Below are 18,681 nucleotides of genomic sequence, written 5' to 3'. Positions count from 1 at the left end.
GAAATATTTCTCTTCTGCAGTAGTTATGTCAGGACATCAAGAAAAACCTGATTAAATTCAGGACTCGCACGGTTTATCTAGCAATCTTTTCCCAGATAGATATGCTTTCATAGCATTTGATATCCTGACAGGATATTGGGTTTTAATTTCCAATGTTGTTCTAAATGAAATAAATAATAAAATATAACATATAATCAGAAAATAGCACAAAAGCATGTAAATGCTACAGGTTGCACCCTGGTGATGATTTGAACACTCAAGTAGTGATAAAAATTCTTCAGGAAGAATGAGACACCTTTTGCAAGTTTATCTGATTCAGCACTGCCTGCAAGCATTCTGATGAAGTATTTGCTATGCTTGTAGTAGGCACTCCTTATTAAATCGATAAAGCGTGGAGCTGGAAAAAGCACAGCAGGTCAATCAGTATCAGAAAAGCAGGAGCAGGAGGGTCGATGTTTCAACTTGGGACCTTTCACTCCTTATTAAATACTGTTTAGGGGTGAGGGAATTACTTACATTGAACTGTATGCTGTGCTATTAGGAACAAATTACTGCAAAAGCTGGAACCTGTATTGAAAACAACAAATACTGGAGATCACAGGGGTTCAGACAGCATCCATGGAGAGACAGCAAGCTAACATTTCGAATCTATGATGTGGAGGAGCTGGTATTAGACTGGGTTGGACAAAGTTAAATATCACACAACACCAGGTTATAGTCCAACAGGTTTATTTGGAAGCACTAGCTTTCAGAGTGCTGCTCCTTCATCAGGTTCAAGATAACTCTTCATCAGAGCTATGCTTGTTAGGTTATTTAAACCCAAACAGATTAAAATGCTAATGTAGTTTATTGAGGTACCTATACTACAGCTCACAATGTTCAAATATGAAAGCTTGTCTACAGAGTTCATATTTTAGCAAGGCGCTGATAGGGGTTCGCTTCAATTGTGATCAAAAATACGACACCTCCAGTAACTATTACATGTTATCTTTGTTAGAAAGCAGGAAATGGCTGACAATATGGTCGACCAATTCAAAGAGTATTCTAGTCGGTAGCTCAGAGACTGTTATGGCCAGAGGCCTGGAGACTCATTATTCTCACTGAAAAGGAGTACTGTGTTTGACATAGCAGATTATAAAAAGGGAGTAAATCGCCAAAGAGAGATAAGACCAATGGAAGATAGGCAGTCAGACATTTCATATAACCCATGGACCATGTCCACACTGATTCTCCAGTGGATTCTGATCTTAACTTCTTTTTCTTTAAACATTCAGCCATTAAACTTTAAATATCAAAGTTTGGTTTAAATATAATAAACATTTTCTTAAGTTGTTCAATGTTTGTTGCACTGAACAAGTTATATCAGTAACTTTTATATGCATGTTACAGAATTCCAACAAAACATTTAATGTTTCATTAACCTCTCCTGAGCTGTTTAAATAAATGTATGCATCCTTTCAATTAGCACAGGGAATGTCTCTTTTCTTACCAAGGAGAGACAGTACATTTCAGAAATATCTGACCATTGGAGTAAGGTACCTGTCTTGATTTGTGTCACAGGAATCTCCAACGAGATCATTATCAATGTCTGACTGTAAACAGAAAGAAACAGTGGGCGTTAAGAGGTAAAGCAAACAGGTCACAAGACACTGCATATAAATAAAATTGATATTCAGAGAAATCCATGTAGCGCCTCACATAAATTGATACAGGGTTACAATTTGTGAAAGTTGTTGTAACCTATATTCGAAAAACTGAGCAAGGAATTTCAGGATTTTGCCAGAATAACAGAAAGGTCATTTTCATCTTGCCATTGAAAACATAACAAACAAATCAAAGTAAACTATTTTCACCAAAGTACAACTTCTGTTTTTAATGTAAGTCAACAGGAAACAGGCAAATCAAAGTAAAATTTATTGATAATGATCTAAGATTGTGATAGAGACTGAGACATATCCTGTGTACAAACTGAGGAAATTATTCTGTCAAGTCAAAGCGGACTATATTCTTTTAGAAAAGAGAACTAGTAACTAGACAAGTTATACATTTTAACACGTTATGTTGAAATCTTTATCGGTGGGTGATTTGAGTTTCATATCCCCAAGTGATACTTATTTTGAAGTAATATCAACAAAACTGAGAGTGATTATGTACAAAAATTGTTTTTTTTGGAACTTTGTTAACTTTTTGTGATTATCAAGTCAAGTACCTTGCATGTACTTTCCAATTTAATACATTTAGTAGTAAGCATTTTTACTTCAGGTACAGTACAAAGAAATGCTTTTTACTTCATAATTGTGTTCTAAGGCAGCAACACCAAAAATCTAATGTATTTTTTCTGTTTACGCTGTAATAGAGGCCAACTAGTATAAACGCAAATTGTCTGCTAAGATGCGAGCTATTCAGGGACTTTAAATGCTATATGCATCTTTAAAAAGAAATGACATGGGCTTGGATTTACTGTGGATGTTAAGAACATGCCATTGTCAGTAAGTAGTCAATACCAGAGCTATTACTATTTTAAGAATAAAAGTAGTTTTTGGTCTACATGACAGAGAAATGCAGAGCTGGTGTGATGTGCCAATATTTTAACAATCAGCAATACCCTTTATTTCTGAATGCAATACACAGAAATACACTGAAAATCACTGATGATTTGCCTCAGTCAGATAGATGAGGGGACGTTACTGTCACAATGTATTCAGCAGTGCAATGAAAAGAGTGCTCACTCATCTGATTGGATCAAATGCTGTGGTCTTAGGGAGGTATAGGGCTGGAGAAGGTTACACAGTCACTGTGAAGCAACCTGAGCTAGAAGGTCAAAATTTCAATGTGGTGTCTATCAAAACCCCTAGATCTTTTGAAATGTGATGAACCTGTGAAAATCTTAACCACAGAAGGCTGTAGAGATGAAGTAACTGAAGAAAGAAATAGATGGATTTCGAGAAGTGAAAGATTCTGGATCAGTGGTGCTGGAAGAGCACAGCAGTTCAGGCAGCATCCAAGGAGCAGTGAAATCAATGTTTTGGGCAAAAGCCCTTCATCAGGAATAAAGGCAGTGAGTCTGAAGTGTGGAGAGATAAGCTAGAGGAGGGTGGGGGTGGGGAGAAAGTAGCATCGAGTACAATGGATGAGTGGGGGAGGGGATGAAGGTGATAGGTCAGGGAGGAGAGGGTGGAGTGGATAGGTGGAAAAGGAGAAAGGCAGGTAGGACAAGTCCGGACAAGTCATGGGGACAGTGCTGAGCTGGAAGTTTGGAACTAGGGTGAGGTGGGGGGAAGGGGAAATGAGGAAACTGTTGAAGTCCACATTGATGCCCTGGGGTTGTGTTCCGAGGCGGAAGATGAGGCGTTCTTCCTCCAGGTGTCTGGTGGTGAGGGAGCGGCAGTGAAGGAGGCCCAGGATCTCCATGTCCTCGACAGAGTGGGAGGGGGAGTCGAAATGTTGGGCCACGGGGCGGTGTGGTTGATTGGTGTGGGTGTCCTGGAGATGTTCCCTAAAGCGCTCTGCTAGGAGGCGCCCAGTCTCCCCAATGTAGAGGAGACCGCATCGGGAGCAACGGATACAATAAATGATATTAGTGGATGTGCAAGTAAAACTTTGATGGATGTGGAAGGCTCCTTTAGGGCCTTGGATAGAGGTGAGGGAGGAGGTGTGGGCGCAGGTTTTACAGTTCCTGTGGTGGCAGGGGAAAGTGCCAGTATGGGAGGGTGGGTTGTAGGGGGGCGTGGACCTGACCAGGTAGTCACGGAGGGAACGGTCTTTGCGGAAGGTGGAAAGGGGTGGGGAGGAAAATATATCCCTGGTGGTGGGGTCTTTTTGGAGGTGGCGGAAATGTCGGTGGATGATTTGGTTTATGCGAAGGTTGGTAGGTTGGTAGGTCCAGGGGCGTTCTGTCCTTGTTACGGTTGGAGGGGTGGGGTCTGAGGGCGGAGTTGCGGGATGTGGACGAGATGCGTTGGAGGGCATCTTTAACCACGTGGGAAGGGAAATTGCGGTCTCTAAAGAAGGAGGCCATCTGGTGTGTTCTGTGGTAAAACTGTTCCTCCTGGGAGCAGATACGGCAGAGGCGGAGGAATTGGGAATATGGGATGGCATTTTTGCAAGAGGTAGGGTGGGAAGAGGTGTGATCCAGGTAGCTGTTGGAGTCGGTGGGTTTGTAAAAAATGTCAGTGTCAAGTCGGTCATCATTAATGGAGATGGAGAGGTCCAGAAAGGGGAGGGAGGTGTCAGAGATGGTCCAGGTAAATTTAAGGTCAGGGTGGAAGTTGATGAATTGCTCAACCTCCTCGCGGGAGCATGAGGTGGCGCCAATGCAGTCATCAATGTAGCGGAGGAAGAGATGGGGAGTGGTGCCGGTGTAATTACAGAAGATCAACTGCTCTACGTAGCCAACAAAGAGACAGGCATAGCTGGGGCCCATACGTGTGCCCATGGCTACCCTTTGGTCTGGAGGAAGTGGGAGGATTCAAAGGAGAAATTGTTAAGGGTGAGGACCAGTTCGGCCAAACGAATTAGAGTGTCGGTGGAAGGGTACTGTTGGGGACATCTGGAGAGGAAAAAACAGAGGGCTTGGAGGCCCTGGTCATGGCGGATGGATATCCATGGTGAAGATGAGGCATTTGGGGCCAGAGAAACGGAAGACTTGGAGGAGGTGGAGGGTGTGGGTGGTGTCTCGAACGTATGTGGGGAGTTCCTGGACTAGGGGGGATAGGACAGTGTTGAGGTAGGTAGAGATGAGTTCAGTGCGGCAGGAGCATGCTGAGACAATGGGTCGGCCAGGATGGTCAGGCTTGTGGATCTTGGGAAGGAGGTAGAACCGGGCAGTGCGGGGTTCCCGGACTATGAGGTTGGAAGCTGTGGGTGGGAGATCTCCTGAAGTGATGAGGTTCTGTATGGTCTGGGAGATGATGGTTTGGCGATGGGGCGTGGGGTCATGGTCGAGGGGGCAGTAGGAAGAGGTGTCCTCGAGTTGGCGTTTGGCTTCAGCAGTGTAGAGGTCAGTGCGCCAGACTTCCACTGCGCCCCCTTTATCTGCTGGCTTGATGGTGAGGTCGGGATTGGAGCAGAGGGATTGGAGGGCTGCATGTTGTGAGGGTGAGAGGTTGGAGTGAGGGAGGGGGGTAGACAGGTTGAGGCGGTTAATGTCTCGGCGGCAGTTGGAAATGAAGAGGTCGAGGGCAGGTAATAGGCCAGCGCGGAGAGTCCAGGTGGATGCAGTGTGTTGGAAGTGGGTGAAGGGGTCCTCGGAAGGTGGGCGGGAATCCTGATTGTGAAAGTAAGCTCGGAGGCAGAGGCGACGGAAGAATTGTTCGACGTCACGGCGTGTATTAAATTCATTGATGCGTGGGCGGAGGGGGATGAAGGTGAGTCCTTTGCTGAGGACTGATCGTTCGTCCTCAGTGAGTGGGAGGTCTGGGGGGATGGTGAAAACTCGGCAGGGCTGGGAGCTGGGAGCTGGTGTGGGTGTAGAAGCTAAAGATGTCAAGGGAAATGGGAAGAATGGAGGAGTCTGGCATTGAGATAGAGGATCAGCCATGGGATCCTGATGAATGACAAACTAGGCTGGATGGGTTTAATGGCCTATTTCTGGTCCTGTTTTCTGTTTCTGTTGATGCATTGGAAGTGGGCAGAATGACACAGGGGTCGTGGGTGAGTGCAGCTTACAGCAGGACACAATACAGTTAGCAGAGTTTTGGGTGAACTGATATTTTCAGGGGCTGGTGGCAGAGGAAGATTATTGAACCTGAAACCTGAAATGGATTCCATCCTGCTGCTCACACATCTCTCACTTCTGAGCACAATTTGTTTCAATGAAAGGCACTTGCAATTAAATGATGCATTTAAAATAAAAAGAGAAGCTGTTGCATTAAAGAGAAGCTGTTGCATTCAGCATTTAACCAAGTGTTACAGTTTACAAAGGATAATGACAAGCCTGCTCCCTCAGACCTGATTAGGGTTGATGACATCAGGGCAACTATCACAAGCATCACCGACACCATCGTTATCTCTGTCCTTCTGGTCTACATTGGGAACTCTTTGACAGTTGTCCAAGAAATTTTTAATCCCTGCAGGAAGATGCAGAAAGTGCACATCAATTAAACCTGATTAACTTGACTGACTAATGTTAAGATCCAACAGAGTGCAGGATTATGACAAGCCCAGGGTGAAAATGCAAAATAAAATTGGAAGACTCTTTAAAAGAAAACAAGAAAAAGCACCAAAAACTGTTCGTTTAAGTGACAAGTATTTTTAATAACTGGGATCATAGAAATGTTATCACGAAGAGAAGACACCCTGAACAACATGCTTGGGTCAGTGCTGACAAAAGAAATGCTATAACTTACACCATCAATCTATTCAAATCACATTGAACCACAACCTCTCATAACATTGTCCCACAATCTCTCAAATTGAATGTCATTACTTACTTTGGTATTTTTGGCAGATTTCAAAAGGCTAAATCCTAAATCATATACTTGTATAGAAAAATAAGATCATCCCCAATACCAGTCACTATAGAACATCAGAGGTCACATCATTTCAGTCTTGGCTGTTTGCCGCTGAACGTAAGGAGGAGGTTAGCAAATATATCTATCTAAACGGTATACTTCATTACAGCGACTGGTTGGTGTGGATATCATTTAGATAAACATTTGGAACAGAGCTACAGGAAGAGTGTACAGAGGTGGGGTTAGTTTAGATCTGTTCCTGTCAGATAAAATAGACCAAAATTGTTTTCTTCTGTGCTGAAAATCCAAATAATAGAAGATAAAATACAATATTGACAAATATATAGCAAGGAGCATCAGAAGAAAATTGGTATCTACACATCCTCTGGGAAAGCTATCTGAATAGCTGATAGCAAAGTTGAAAAAGAGCTAGGAGCTCTATTATATACAGTCATCAACATAACTAGTCACTGCACAGAAACAAACAAATAAACAAATTTAATATAAAACTATGTATCTCAAAAATCTCTACAGAGGAAGCGACACTCAAAGATGATTAGTGCATGTTAAGCGAGATCAGGGTCAATGTGATTTGCATAGGTCGGTAGGATATGTTGCAGCACTTCCTTCCTCATTACTGATGTGGAGGTGTGAGTATTAGACTGGGGTGAACAAAATTAAAAGTCACACAACATCAGGTCATAGTCCAACAGGTTTATTTGGAAGTACAAGCTTTCAGAGCGCTGCTCCTTCATCAGGTAGCTAGTGGGACAGGATCCTGCCTGACAAAGCAGCAGTGCTCCGAAAGCTTGTACTTCCAAATAGACCTGTTGGACTACAACCTGGTATTGTGTGACTTTTAACTTTCTCAGCACTGACCCAGGCATGTTATTCAGGGTGACTTTTCTTGGTGATAATGTTTCTATGATCTCAGTCATTGAAATGACCAGTCATTTAAATCAATAGTTTTTGGTGCTCATTCCAGTTTTCATTGTTTGTGAAATAGCACTTGAAAACAGAGTTATGGAGATAATGTAGGTTCTCCAAGGGCAGACATTGCATTCAGCTGCTACCTATGTGAACTATGATGTTGTCTGCCTTCAGGGAATCTATATATTCTGCATAGCACCATGTTTAGGTGATACTCCACGAATGAATTTCTGCCCTGCCCTCATCAACTTAGATGATGAGCCAGATTATCCAGTCCCCATGTTGTCAGGTCCCGGATGTAGGACTCACGATATATGTAAAGAGCCTACAGAGTTCCATCAAACCAACTTTGGGAATTGTCCAGGAACTCCAAACTTCTGGAGGACAATTTCCCTTCTAACTCAGATCCTCTGATAAAGGATCTTTGACTTAACGTTAGTGGCACACTCTTCAGATGGTTCTGACAAATATAACTAGATTAATACCCACTCGGCACGAACACCACACCCCTCTGACCGCCGTGATATCTTGCACCCTAGGAAACATTACACAAGAAAATGTTCATTTCTTGGGTAAATAGACGAAGTCGTTTCCCTGGGGTGGGGGAGTCCAGAACTAGAGGGCATAGGTTTAGAGTGAGAGGGGAAAGATATAAAAGGGACCTAAGGGGCAACTTTTCATGCAGAGGGTGGTACGTGTATGGAATGAGCTGCCAGAGCAAGTGGTGGAGGCTGATACAATTGCAACATTTAAGAGGCATTTGGATGGGTATATGAATAGGAAGGGTTTGGAGGGATATGGGCTGGTTGCTGGCAGATGGGACTACATTGGTCGGCATGGACAAGTTGGACCGAAGGGTCTGTTTCCATGCTGTACATCTCTATGACTCTATGATTCCCCCCAGTCATTCACACAGACCCACAACATCCCCATCAATCTTCAACACTGGTCTCAATCACATGACTACCCATCTTTGCCCAAGAATCACCAATCCACTCTTGCTCTGACCCACAACACCTATCTACCACCCTATCCAGCTGCCACACTACTCACTCACCCACCTTACCTATATACACTCTTACATTCAACCAGTCACTCAGCATTCACTCCCATTCATTCACGTTGAGATTCTTGGGACCATAAACAATTAGCTGAAAATGCGTTGCTGGAAAAGCGCAGCAGGTCAGGCAGCATCCAAGGAATAGGAGAATCAACGTTTCGGGCATAAGCCCTTCTTCAGGAATGAGGAAAGTGTGCCCAGCAGGCTAAGATAAAATCTTAGCCTGCTGGGCACACTTTCCTCATTCCTGAAGAAGGGCTTATGCCCGAAACGTCGATTCTCCTGTTCCTTGGATGCTGCCTGACCTGCTGTGCTTTTCCAGCAACACATTTTCAGCTCTGATCTCCAGCAGCTGCAGTCCTCACTTTCTCCACCATAAACAATTACCAGAATAAGGCAGCCAATGATTTAGAAGGGGAAGCACTCAAACATAGGAAGCACTTCAGCGGAAAGCCATGACGTTTGATCCATAGTGTCAGTGCTATGGGGATAGGTTGAGAAACATAAGCTTTTCAGTTCTGTGAAGGAGTTATGGTAAAGTGGTCTTATTGAAGTATATTAAATGGCAATTCTGAGGAACAGATAAATGTGGAAAATTGCTTCAAAGTTGAATTGCAAGAGTGACACAAGTTCAAAATAGTGGGCGGTGAGGTAAGGAAATTTCGCTTCACAAAATGGCTCGGCCACTGCTGGATACTGCATGCAGTTCTGATCACCACATTGAGGAAAGGATGTGATTGCACTGGATGGGGTGCAAAGGAGATACATCAGGATGTTGCCTTTGATGGAGCAGTTTAGCTGTGAAGAGAGTCTGGATAAACTCGGGTTGTTTTCTTTGGAGTAGACAGGACTGAGGGGAACCTGGGAGAGGTGTACAAGATGATGAAGGGCATCAACAGGATGAATGGAAAGCAGCTGTCCCCCTCTGTTGAAGGATCAATAACAAGGGGGTATAATTGTAAACTGAGAGGCAGGAGGTTTAGAGGTAATGTGAGGAAAAACATTTTCACCCAGAGGGTATGGAAATCTGGAATGTACTGCCTTGGAGGGTAACTGAAGCAGGAAACATCACCATCTTTAAATAGAACTTGGATGAACAACTGAAGTGTAACATCCAAGGCTATTGACCAAGTGCTGGAAAGTGGGATTCAAGCAGGTAGTAGTACATTTCTAGTGGGGCCAAAAGTCCTCTTCTGTACGGTATTATTCAATGAAGAATGATATAGACAGGTGGGATCATTGTAACTCAATCTGTTGATCAGAAATGGGCAGGAATTGTTTCATTTTCCTGTTTTCCCTGGAACCCTGGTCACTGCACAGCCCTGAGTTATAACATAATTAAGCAGCATCACATCGATGGGGTGTTCACTGGGCCTGAGCAGAGCTGGTGCCGTGACTTTTCTGTCTGACTGCAACAAGTCAACGGTGGCTGTTAGAGATAAGTGACCCTCCAAGCTCTACTGAAATTGTTCCTTTGATGGCCTGAAGGAATGAGGGTTCAGCCTCCTCAGCCACTGATCCTTCGTTCCTTCATTGAGACCTTCCAGCAAAATCCTCTATATAATGTTCCTGATTGCCAGCAAGGTATCTTACCTAGCACCCACCAGCTCCTGGTAATGAGCCAGTTGTTGTATTCTGACCTTGCAGTTAGGCAGCTATTAACCTGTAGCTGAGCCACAAGATATTATAGTAACTTGGGTCTAAAGTCTGTGTTGGTAAGATGGTTTTGTCCAACCAAAACTACCTGAAAAACAACAGGTGTCACAATCTACCTCTTCGTAATGATTTCAAATCCATCGTTGTCTCTCCTGTGAGATTTTCTGAATAGATTACCTCAGGTGGGATGGATCTACTTCCTCATTGTAATTTATCATTGATATTTTCATTAAATACAGCAATCATTATGGTCCCATGATAAGGAAATATGCAGCATTGAGTTTTACATGGTAGAAAGTTTAACATAAGGAGCTACAACGTATCAGTGAAATGGGGCTGAACAGATAAATAATTGAATGAGTTGTAACAAGTATGGTGAAAGTCTATAATATGTTATTATTATTTGAAAACTTGACATCTAAAATAGAGGCAATTGGGATCTTTTTCATTTTGTGGAAGTGATTTGTATCTACGTGCATTGGGGAAGAGACAGTAATAACGGGAATCACATCTGGTGAATGTGCAAGAAATTGCCAAAAGCGTACTGCTTGCAATTGTGTATGAAATGTTAGCATGAAGAAAAGGCCTGACATGTCACTAGGGTTGAGTGTCTGTAAGGGGTATTGCTGAGGAAAGGGGTGAATTTTTCTTTTGGCCATTTATTTTACATTTTCTTTGCATAACAAACTTCCATTGCTTTGTTAAAAGTACATTGGCTGTTTCTTGTGAACATGTTCAATGACTGACCGCTCATACCAATCAAATTAAAAAATAAAGCTAGGTTTCACTTTGGGGTCTGATTTCTCCTGCATTACCATGAGCTGGAATCATAATATGAAGTGTTAGAGGTTTTCGCTTGAGGTAAATACTTACCATCTCCATCCATATCATCATCACAGGCATCACCTTTCCCATCACTATCTGTGTCAATTTGATCATTGTTAACTGATATTCGACAGTTGTCACAAGCATCTCCATAATTATCTTCATCAGCATTCAGTTGATTGATGTTACGAACCAACACACAGTTATCCTGAAATGAGAATGTTTATCTTGTCACGGGATAAAGGTCTAGTGCCTCAGAAATGTTACAGCCCACCCTCTTAGACTTCTCCCTATCCTGCAGCTATAATTGGACAAATATTGTGAATACTGGAGAAAACTTTGAAGAAGATTCATACCGGAAACAAAATGTTAACTCTGTTTTTCTCTCTCCACAACTGCTGCCAGACCTGCTGAGTTTCTCCTGGATTCTTTGTGCTTGTTTCAGATTTCCAGCATCCCTAGTATTTTGCCTTTATTCACTGTACTTGGATTGGTCTTATGCAGACTTCAGCTCACATTTAATCTTCAACTATTTCCAAATATAGTTGCAAGGAAAACCAACCAGCAATAGACAAATAAACAACTGATTGGATTTATTGAACTGAGCAAAGGATAGTGATTAGCAATGACAACATAAAAATTATGCAATGAAAAAAAGGAGCTTAGGACAAGATTGTTACTTTCCACTGATTTTTTAAAAAATTATTCACAAGATATGGACATTTAACAGGTCAACATTTATTCTCATCCTTAATTGTCCTTGAGAAGATGGTGATGAGCTGCCTTCTTGAATTGCAGCAGTTCATATGATCTAGGGATACCCATAGCGCTGTTAGAAAGGGAATTCCAGAATTTTAACCCATGAACAGTGAAGAAACGATGATATGGTTTCAAGTCAGGATGGTGTGTGATTTGGAGGAAATTTTCAGGTGACAATGCTTTTGTGCATCTGCTGCCCTCATCCTTCCAAGTGATGGTGAATTTGAAAGTTCTATCTAAAGAGCCTTGGTAAGTTTCTGCAGTGCATCTTGTGGCTGGTACACACTGCTGCCATGGAACATCGATGATAGAGGGAGTGACTATTGGGGTGCAGAATGGAATTTGAATCAAACAGGCTGTTTTGTCCTTGATGACATTGAGCCTTCTGAGTGTTGCTGGAGTTGCACTTCTTTAGGCAAGTGTGGAGTATTTCATCCCACTCCTGAATTGTACCTTGCAGATGATGGACATGCTTAAGGGAGCTGGCAGTTAAGTTACTTGTCACAGAATTCTCAGCCTCTGAAGTTTTCCTGCAGCTACAGTTATTATATGGCTAGTTCAGTTCAGCTTCTGGTCAATGGCAACTTCCAGGATGTCAATAGTGGAGATTTTGTGAAGCTAATGCCACTGAATGCCAAGGATTGATGGTTAAATTATCATTTGGTGGAGATGATCATTTCCTGGCACTTGTTATACAAATATGACTTATCACTTGTCAGCCTAAACTTGTCCAGACCTTATTGCATTTGAACATGAACTGCTTCAGTATCTGAAGACTCACAAATGGTGCTGAACATTGTGCATTCATCTGTGAACATCCCCACTTCTGTCCTTATGTTGGAGGGAAGGTCACTGATGAAGGAGCTGAAGATGGTTGGGCCAAGGAAACTACCCAGAGGAGCTAAGACTTCCAATAACCATAATCACCTTTCTTTCTACTAGGTATGACTCTAACAAGTGGAGGGTTTCCCCCCGATACCCATTGATTCCACTTTGGCTAGGGGTCCTTGATGTCACACTCATTTGAATGCAGCCTTGATGCCAAGGGCTGTCACACTCACCTCCCCCCTGGAATTCAGCTCTTTTGTCCATGTTTGATTCAAGGCTGTAATGAGATCAGGAGTGAGTGACCCTGATGGAACTCAACTGGGCGTCACTGAGCAGGTTATTGCTGAGCAGATGCTGCTTGCTAGCACTGTTGATGAATCTTCCATCACTTTTCTGATAATTGAGAGAAGGCTGATGGGGTGGTAATTGGCCAGGTTGGAACTGTCCTGTTTTTCATGTACAGGACACATCTTAGCAATTTTCCACATTGTCGGGTAAATGCCAATGTTATAACCGTTCTGGAACAGCTTGGCCTGGGGGTCAGCAAGTCCTGGAGCACTAGTTTTCAATACTATGTCGGAATGTTGTCAGGGTTCATAGTCTGGGCAGTAACCAGTGACTCCAGCCATTTCTTGATATCACATGGAGAGAATCGAATTAGCTGAAGACTGGTACCTGTAATGTTGGTTTAGATTAGAGTGGTGCTGGAAAAGCACAGCAGGTCAGGCAGCATCCGAGGAGCAGGAAAATCGATGTTTTGGGCAAAAGCCTTTCATCAGGAATGGAGGCAGGGAGCCTCCAAGGTGGAGAGATAAATGGGAGGGGGTGGGGGTGAGGCTGGGGAGAAGGTAGCAAAGAGTACAATACGTGAATGGGGGGTGGGGATGGAGATGATAGGTCAGAGAGGAGGGTGGGGGAAGGTAGCAAAGAGTACAATGAGTGAATGGGGGTGGGTTTGGAGGTGATAGGTCAGAGAGGAGGGTGGAGCAGATAGATGGGAAGGGAGATTGGCAGGTAGGACTGGTTATGAGGACAGTGCTGAGCTGGAAGGTTGGAACTGGGATAAGGGAAGGGAAATGAGGAAACTGGTGAAGTCCACATTGATGCCCTGGGATTGAAGTGTTCCGAGGTGGAAGATGAGGCGTTCTTCCTCTAGGCGTCAGATGGTGAGGGAACAGCGGTGGAGGAGGCCCAGGACCTGCATGTCCTTGGCAGAGTGGGAGGGGGAATTTAAATGTTGGGCCACAGGGTGGTGGGGTTGATTGTTGCGGGTGTCCTGGAGATGTTCCCGAAAGCGCTCTGTGAAGAGGCATCCAATCTCCCCAATAATGTTGGTGACCACTGGAGGAGGCTGAGATGGAACATCCACTCGGCACTTCTGGCTGAAGATTGCTGCAAATACTTCAGTCTTACCTTTTACACAGATGTCTTGGGCTCTTCTATCATTGAGGATGGGATATTTATGGAGTCTCCTCCTCCAGTTTAATTGTCCACCGCCATTCATGACTGGATATGGAAGAACTGAGAGCTTAGATCTGCTCTATTGGTTGTGACATCAATTGGCTATGTCTATCACCTCCTACTTATGCTGTTTGGCATGCAATTAGTCCTGTTTGGTAACTTCACTAGGTTGACTTTTCATTTCTAGGTATGTCTGATGCTACTCTGGCATGCCCTCCCGTACTTTCCATTGAAGCAGAGTTGAAGGTAGTTGTTGAGTGGGGGATATGCCAGGCCGTGAGATTACAGAGTGTGCTGGAGTGCAATTCTGCTGCTGTTGATGGCCCACAGCGCCTCACGGATGCTCAGCCTCGAGTAGCTAGATCTGTTTGAAATCTGTCCCATTTAGCACGGCCACACAACATATTAAGAGGTTATTCTCAATGCGAAGACAGTACAAAGACTGTGTGGTGGTCACTGTTACTGATACTGTCATGGACAGATGCATCTGCAGCTGGCAGATTTGTAAGGATGAGGTCAAGTATGTTTTTCCCTCTTGTTGGTTCCCTCACCACCTGCTGCAGACCCAGTCTAGCAGCAAAACTTGTGTGAGTGGGTAGAGGGTATAGTACCTGAGAATCAGAGAACTACCTCTGATTTCAGTTTACTCTAAAAGAGCTATAATTTGCTTCAATAAATGTAACAAATCTGGATATATTCCGGGGCATAATCTGGTTAAGGCCAGTGAGATTTACATTTAAATTTTTCAAGTTGTTTCCAGTGATATAGAGTGGTTCAACAACAGAAGGTATCCATGTATCATAATGGTGAAGGAGAGATGACCAATCCAGTTATAAAACATGAGCTGCAAGTATATTTGCTGAGAAAGAAATGACAAATCTCTCTCCAGTACATTTTCTTCTGCAATTATTTGGAAACTCCTTATTAGAATGCATGGGTTAAACAAATATAAAATCCAAGCTGTTGAATTGTATTCAGAGCATCTCCCAGGTGTCCCCCACCCACCCATCCACTTTAGCCTACTATGCAGCCCAAGTTTTCATTTTTCCCACTGGTGGTTGTGCCTTCAGTTGTCTAAGCTTTAAGACCTGAAATACCCTTCCTGTACCTCTCCATCTTCCTTGTCCTTTGAGATGCTTTTAAATACCTGCTTATTAGAGCTAGGAGAAAGTGAAGACTGCAGATGCTGGAGAGTCAGAGTCGAAAAGTGTGGCGCTGGAAAAGCACAGCAGGTCAGGCACCATCCGAGGAGCATGAGCAGAAACATTGATTCTCCTGCTCCTTGGGTGCTGCCTGATCTACTGTGCTTTTCCAGCGCCACACTTTACAACACCGTTTTTTTAAAGCTGTCTCTGGTCACTTGTCCTTAAAACCCCTTTTGTGGTTCAGAATCACCTTTTGTTTGCGAGCTATCCTGTGAAGCACTTTGGGATGATTTACTATGTGAAAGGCATTATGTAAATACAAGTTGTCGTTGCTGAATTGTAAGCAGTTGCAAACAGCTGATTCCCCACCCCTTTCAGTGTTTCTGTTAAAGCATTCGGTGCAGGGATAAAGGGCAGTCAATTCTGTGGCTGCATATTGGTAAAGGGAAGAAAGGCACATGTGAAATAAGAGCAGGAATGGGCCTATTCAAAAAGATTGTGGCTTAAATTCTACCTCCGTACCATTTTTTCACGCCATCCTTATATCCCTTGACATTTTTAATACTGTGAAAAAAAAATAGACAATAGGTAAAAATGGAGAGTAATGGGATTTTTATTGAGCTTAATTTGCACATAATTTATGGTTTAACCTAATTTATTTAATGAGAAAACCCTGCCTTAGATTATATGTCCAATAACGTGAACATTATCAGCCAGTGAATTAATACACCTACTAATGGAAAGAATATGGGAGTAAATTATAGGTTGTAATTGTTCTCTTTAAATGGATAGTTTAATTGTGCAGCCATAGAACTACTGGAAGGTATTCTATTGAGTTCAGTTTTTGGTTTTGTATATCTGAACTGTATTCCTCATTGTAAGATAGCTTTCCCGCTAACCTGTCTCAAACTGGTTGACTTTGTATGCTGTCTGCTAGCCAACCTAGCAACTCTGAAGTCAGGCATTTGTGAGGCAGTGTTCCGGTTTGGCAAGTTGTTGGCTGGGATTGACATGACCTAAGACTGACCCTGGTGAAATTTGTTCCAGTTGCTATCATTGTGTGCTGTGAATGCCTCCTGGATTCATTCTGTGCGGACAGCACTGGGTAACAAATGCATTCTGCTTTCAGAAATTCTCCAATTCACACTCGTTGCTTTTATGTTGAAAAATGCCATAAATATTGTCATTAGCTCCTCCGTTGTTTGTTGCGCAGTTGCTTGAAATTGTTACCCATTTACAGAGGAAAGTGTGGCAAATGTGTGGAGCATTGCTCTAAAATGAGGGAAATCTTCACTGGGGTATAGATTTCACAACCTTTCACCCAGGGTGAGGGAGGAAGGGGTGCATCATTGAATGGCATTTTAGCAATTTGTCTCATGTAGTCAATATATCCTGCATCACTTGCTGTACATTTGATTTCCCTTCCTTCATCACTGGTCAAAACCTTACAACCTCTTCAAGGCCTGTGAGGTGGTTTATGAAGATGGCTCACCATCACCTTTGAAGGGCAATTAGGGTTCGACTGTAAATGTTGGCCTTGTCAGTAATGCCCAGATGCCAGGAATGAATAACAAAAAAAATGGTGGCTGTACTGAACTCTTAGCTGAGTTTAAGTATGTAAGTTAGCTTGCTGAGCTTGAAGGTTTGTTTTCAGATGTTTCGTCACCATACGAGGTAACATCATCAGTAAGAGTCTCTGGTGAAGCGTTGGTGGTATGACCCACCTCTCTATTTATAGGTCTTGGGTTCTTAAGGTGGGTGATGTCATTTCTGGTTCTTTTCTTTTTCAAGGGAAGGTAGATAGGATCTAAACCTATGTATTTATTGAAGGAGTTCTGATTAGAATGCCATGCCTCTACAAATTCTCATGCATGTCTTTGTTTTGCCTGTCCGAGGATGTGTGTTGTACTAGTCAAAATTGTGTCCTTCCTTGTCTGTATGTATAGAAACTAGTGAGAGTGGGTCATGTCTTTTGGTGGCCAGTTGGTGTTCATGTATCCCGGTGGCAAGTTTCCTGCTAGTTTGTCCATTGTAGCTTTTTTTTTACAGTGCTTGCGTGCTATCTCATAAATGTCTTAGCTGAGTTCTTGACATGCTTTCCTTTCACTCAGGCATCAGTGCCATGAACACATTTTCATTAATTCTTCTTCATTATGTGAAAATAATAGGTTTTAGGATCAGAGAAGGTTACAGACATATGGGCAGATAAGGCCATGATTTATATATAAGACAAAAATTTTAAATTTAAATTGCTAGAAGACTAGGAGCCTAAAAATCTTAATGAAGGGTAGTGGATAAGCAGCGCTTTGAATGAACTGAAGCTTATGAAGAGTAGTAAATTAGAAATTGACATTGAGAATGTCACGTTGTGTGGCACCCTCACCCAACTAAATAGGAACACAGGAGAAAGAGTAGGCCATTCAATTAGATCATGGCTGCTCTGTGGTCAACTCCATTAACCTGCCTTTGGCTCATATCCCTTAGGTACATTTTCGTTAAGTAAAGGTATTATCTCAGATTTAAAATTAACCATGGAATTATTAATTGCCATTTATGGAAGAGAGTTCCAAGCAGCTATCAACCTTTGACAGTTTTGGATAAGATCTAGCGACTAGAAAATGGGTATCCATGAGGTGCTGTGTGCTATCAGCATCAGCAAAATTGTATTTCAGCATAATTTGCAACCTCTTGATCCAGAATATCCCCCACTCTTCCAATACCATCAAGCCTTGGGATCAATGGAAAGTATAGGAGGGCATGCCAGGAGTGTTACTAGGCATACCTAAAAATGAGGTGTCAGCCTGGTAAATGTACAAAACAGACTACATGACCAAACAACACAAGAACCAAATGATAGAGCAAAGCAAAACAACCAAGGGATCAGAGCTAAACTGTGCTGTCCTGTCACATCCAGTTGTGAATGGTGGTGGACGATGAAACAACTCAATGGAGGAGGATGCTTCACAAATATTCCCGTCCTCAATGATGGAAGAGCCCAGCATATCAGTGCAAAAGTTAAAGCTGATGCATTTGCCACAATCTTCAGCTTATCCAACATCAGCCAATAATCCCAATTTATCATAGCCATCTCAAACTTCATAGCATCATTGTACCCTTTGTTTGGGTTCAGGACCCTACTGTCAGAATCAACAACATTGCTCTTCATCTCAATGAAGGATTCTATCATATTATGGTCACGCTTCTCCCAAGGCGTGACCCATAATAGCTTGTCAACTATCCCTTTCTCATTACACAATACCTACTCTAGGATGGTATGATCTTTAGTTGGCTCCTCAACATATTCATTTGGCAAACTATCATGTTTACACTCCACAATGCTTTCTCTACAGTACCGCTACTGATTTGATTTGCCAAATCTATACACAGATTAAAGTCGCCCATAATTACAGATGTAGTTTAATTGCATATGTCTCTAATTTCCTGTTTGATATCTTGCCAACATTATTATTACAGTTTGGGGTCTAAAGGAATATGAATGAAGTGGTGACCTTGATATAGCTGATCGTGTCTTTGAGTTCCTTAATTCTGCATGTCACAACATATC

At 42.7% G+C, this 18,681-nt stretch overlaps 1 protein-coding gene across 1 annotated transcript in view; it reads right to left on the bottom strand.

Moving 5' to 3' along the window:
• thbs4a (thrombospondin 4a) overlaps window positions 1-18,681 on the bottom strand; it is a 125,960-nt gene that overhangs the window by 17,687 nt on the left and 89,592 nt on the right. Inside the window, exons 13-15 of the mRNA XM_043706705.2 lie at window positions 10,972-11,131; window positions 5,950-6,068; window positions 1,540-1,592 (exon numbers count right to left, since the gene is read on the bottom strand). Of these exons, the coding sequence (XP_043562640.1) occupies window positions 1,540-1,592; window positions 5,950-6,068; window positions 10,972-11,131 (332 nt within the window). The remainder of the gene's footprint in view (window positions 1-1,539; window positions 1,593-5,949; window positions 6,069-10,971; window positions 11,132-18,681) is intronic.

The sequence above is a fragment of the Chiloscyllium plagiosum genome, unplaced genomic scaffold (assembly GCF_037043375.1).
Source record: "Chiloscyllium plagiosum isolate Xiang-an unplaced genomic scaffold, Cpla_swu_hap1 HiC_scaffold_2, whole genome shotgun sequence".
NCBI lineage: Eukaryota > Metazoa > Chordata > Chondrichthyes > Orectolobiformes > Hemiscylliidae > Chiloscyllium > Chiloscyllium plagiosum.
Note: the sequence above shows the minus strand (reverse complement) of the source record. Positions and strands in the feature narration are given on the sequence as shown.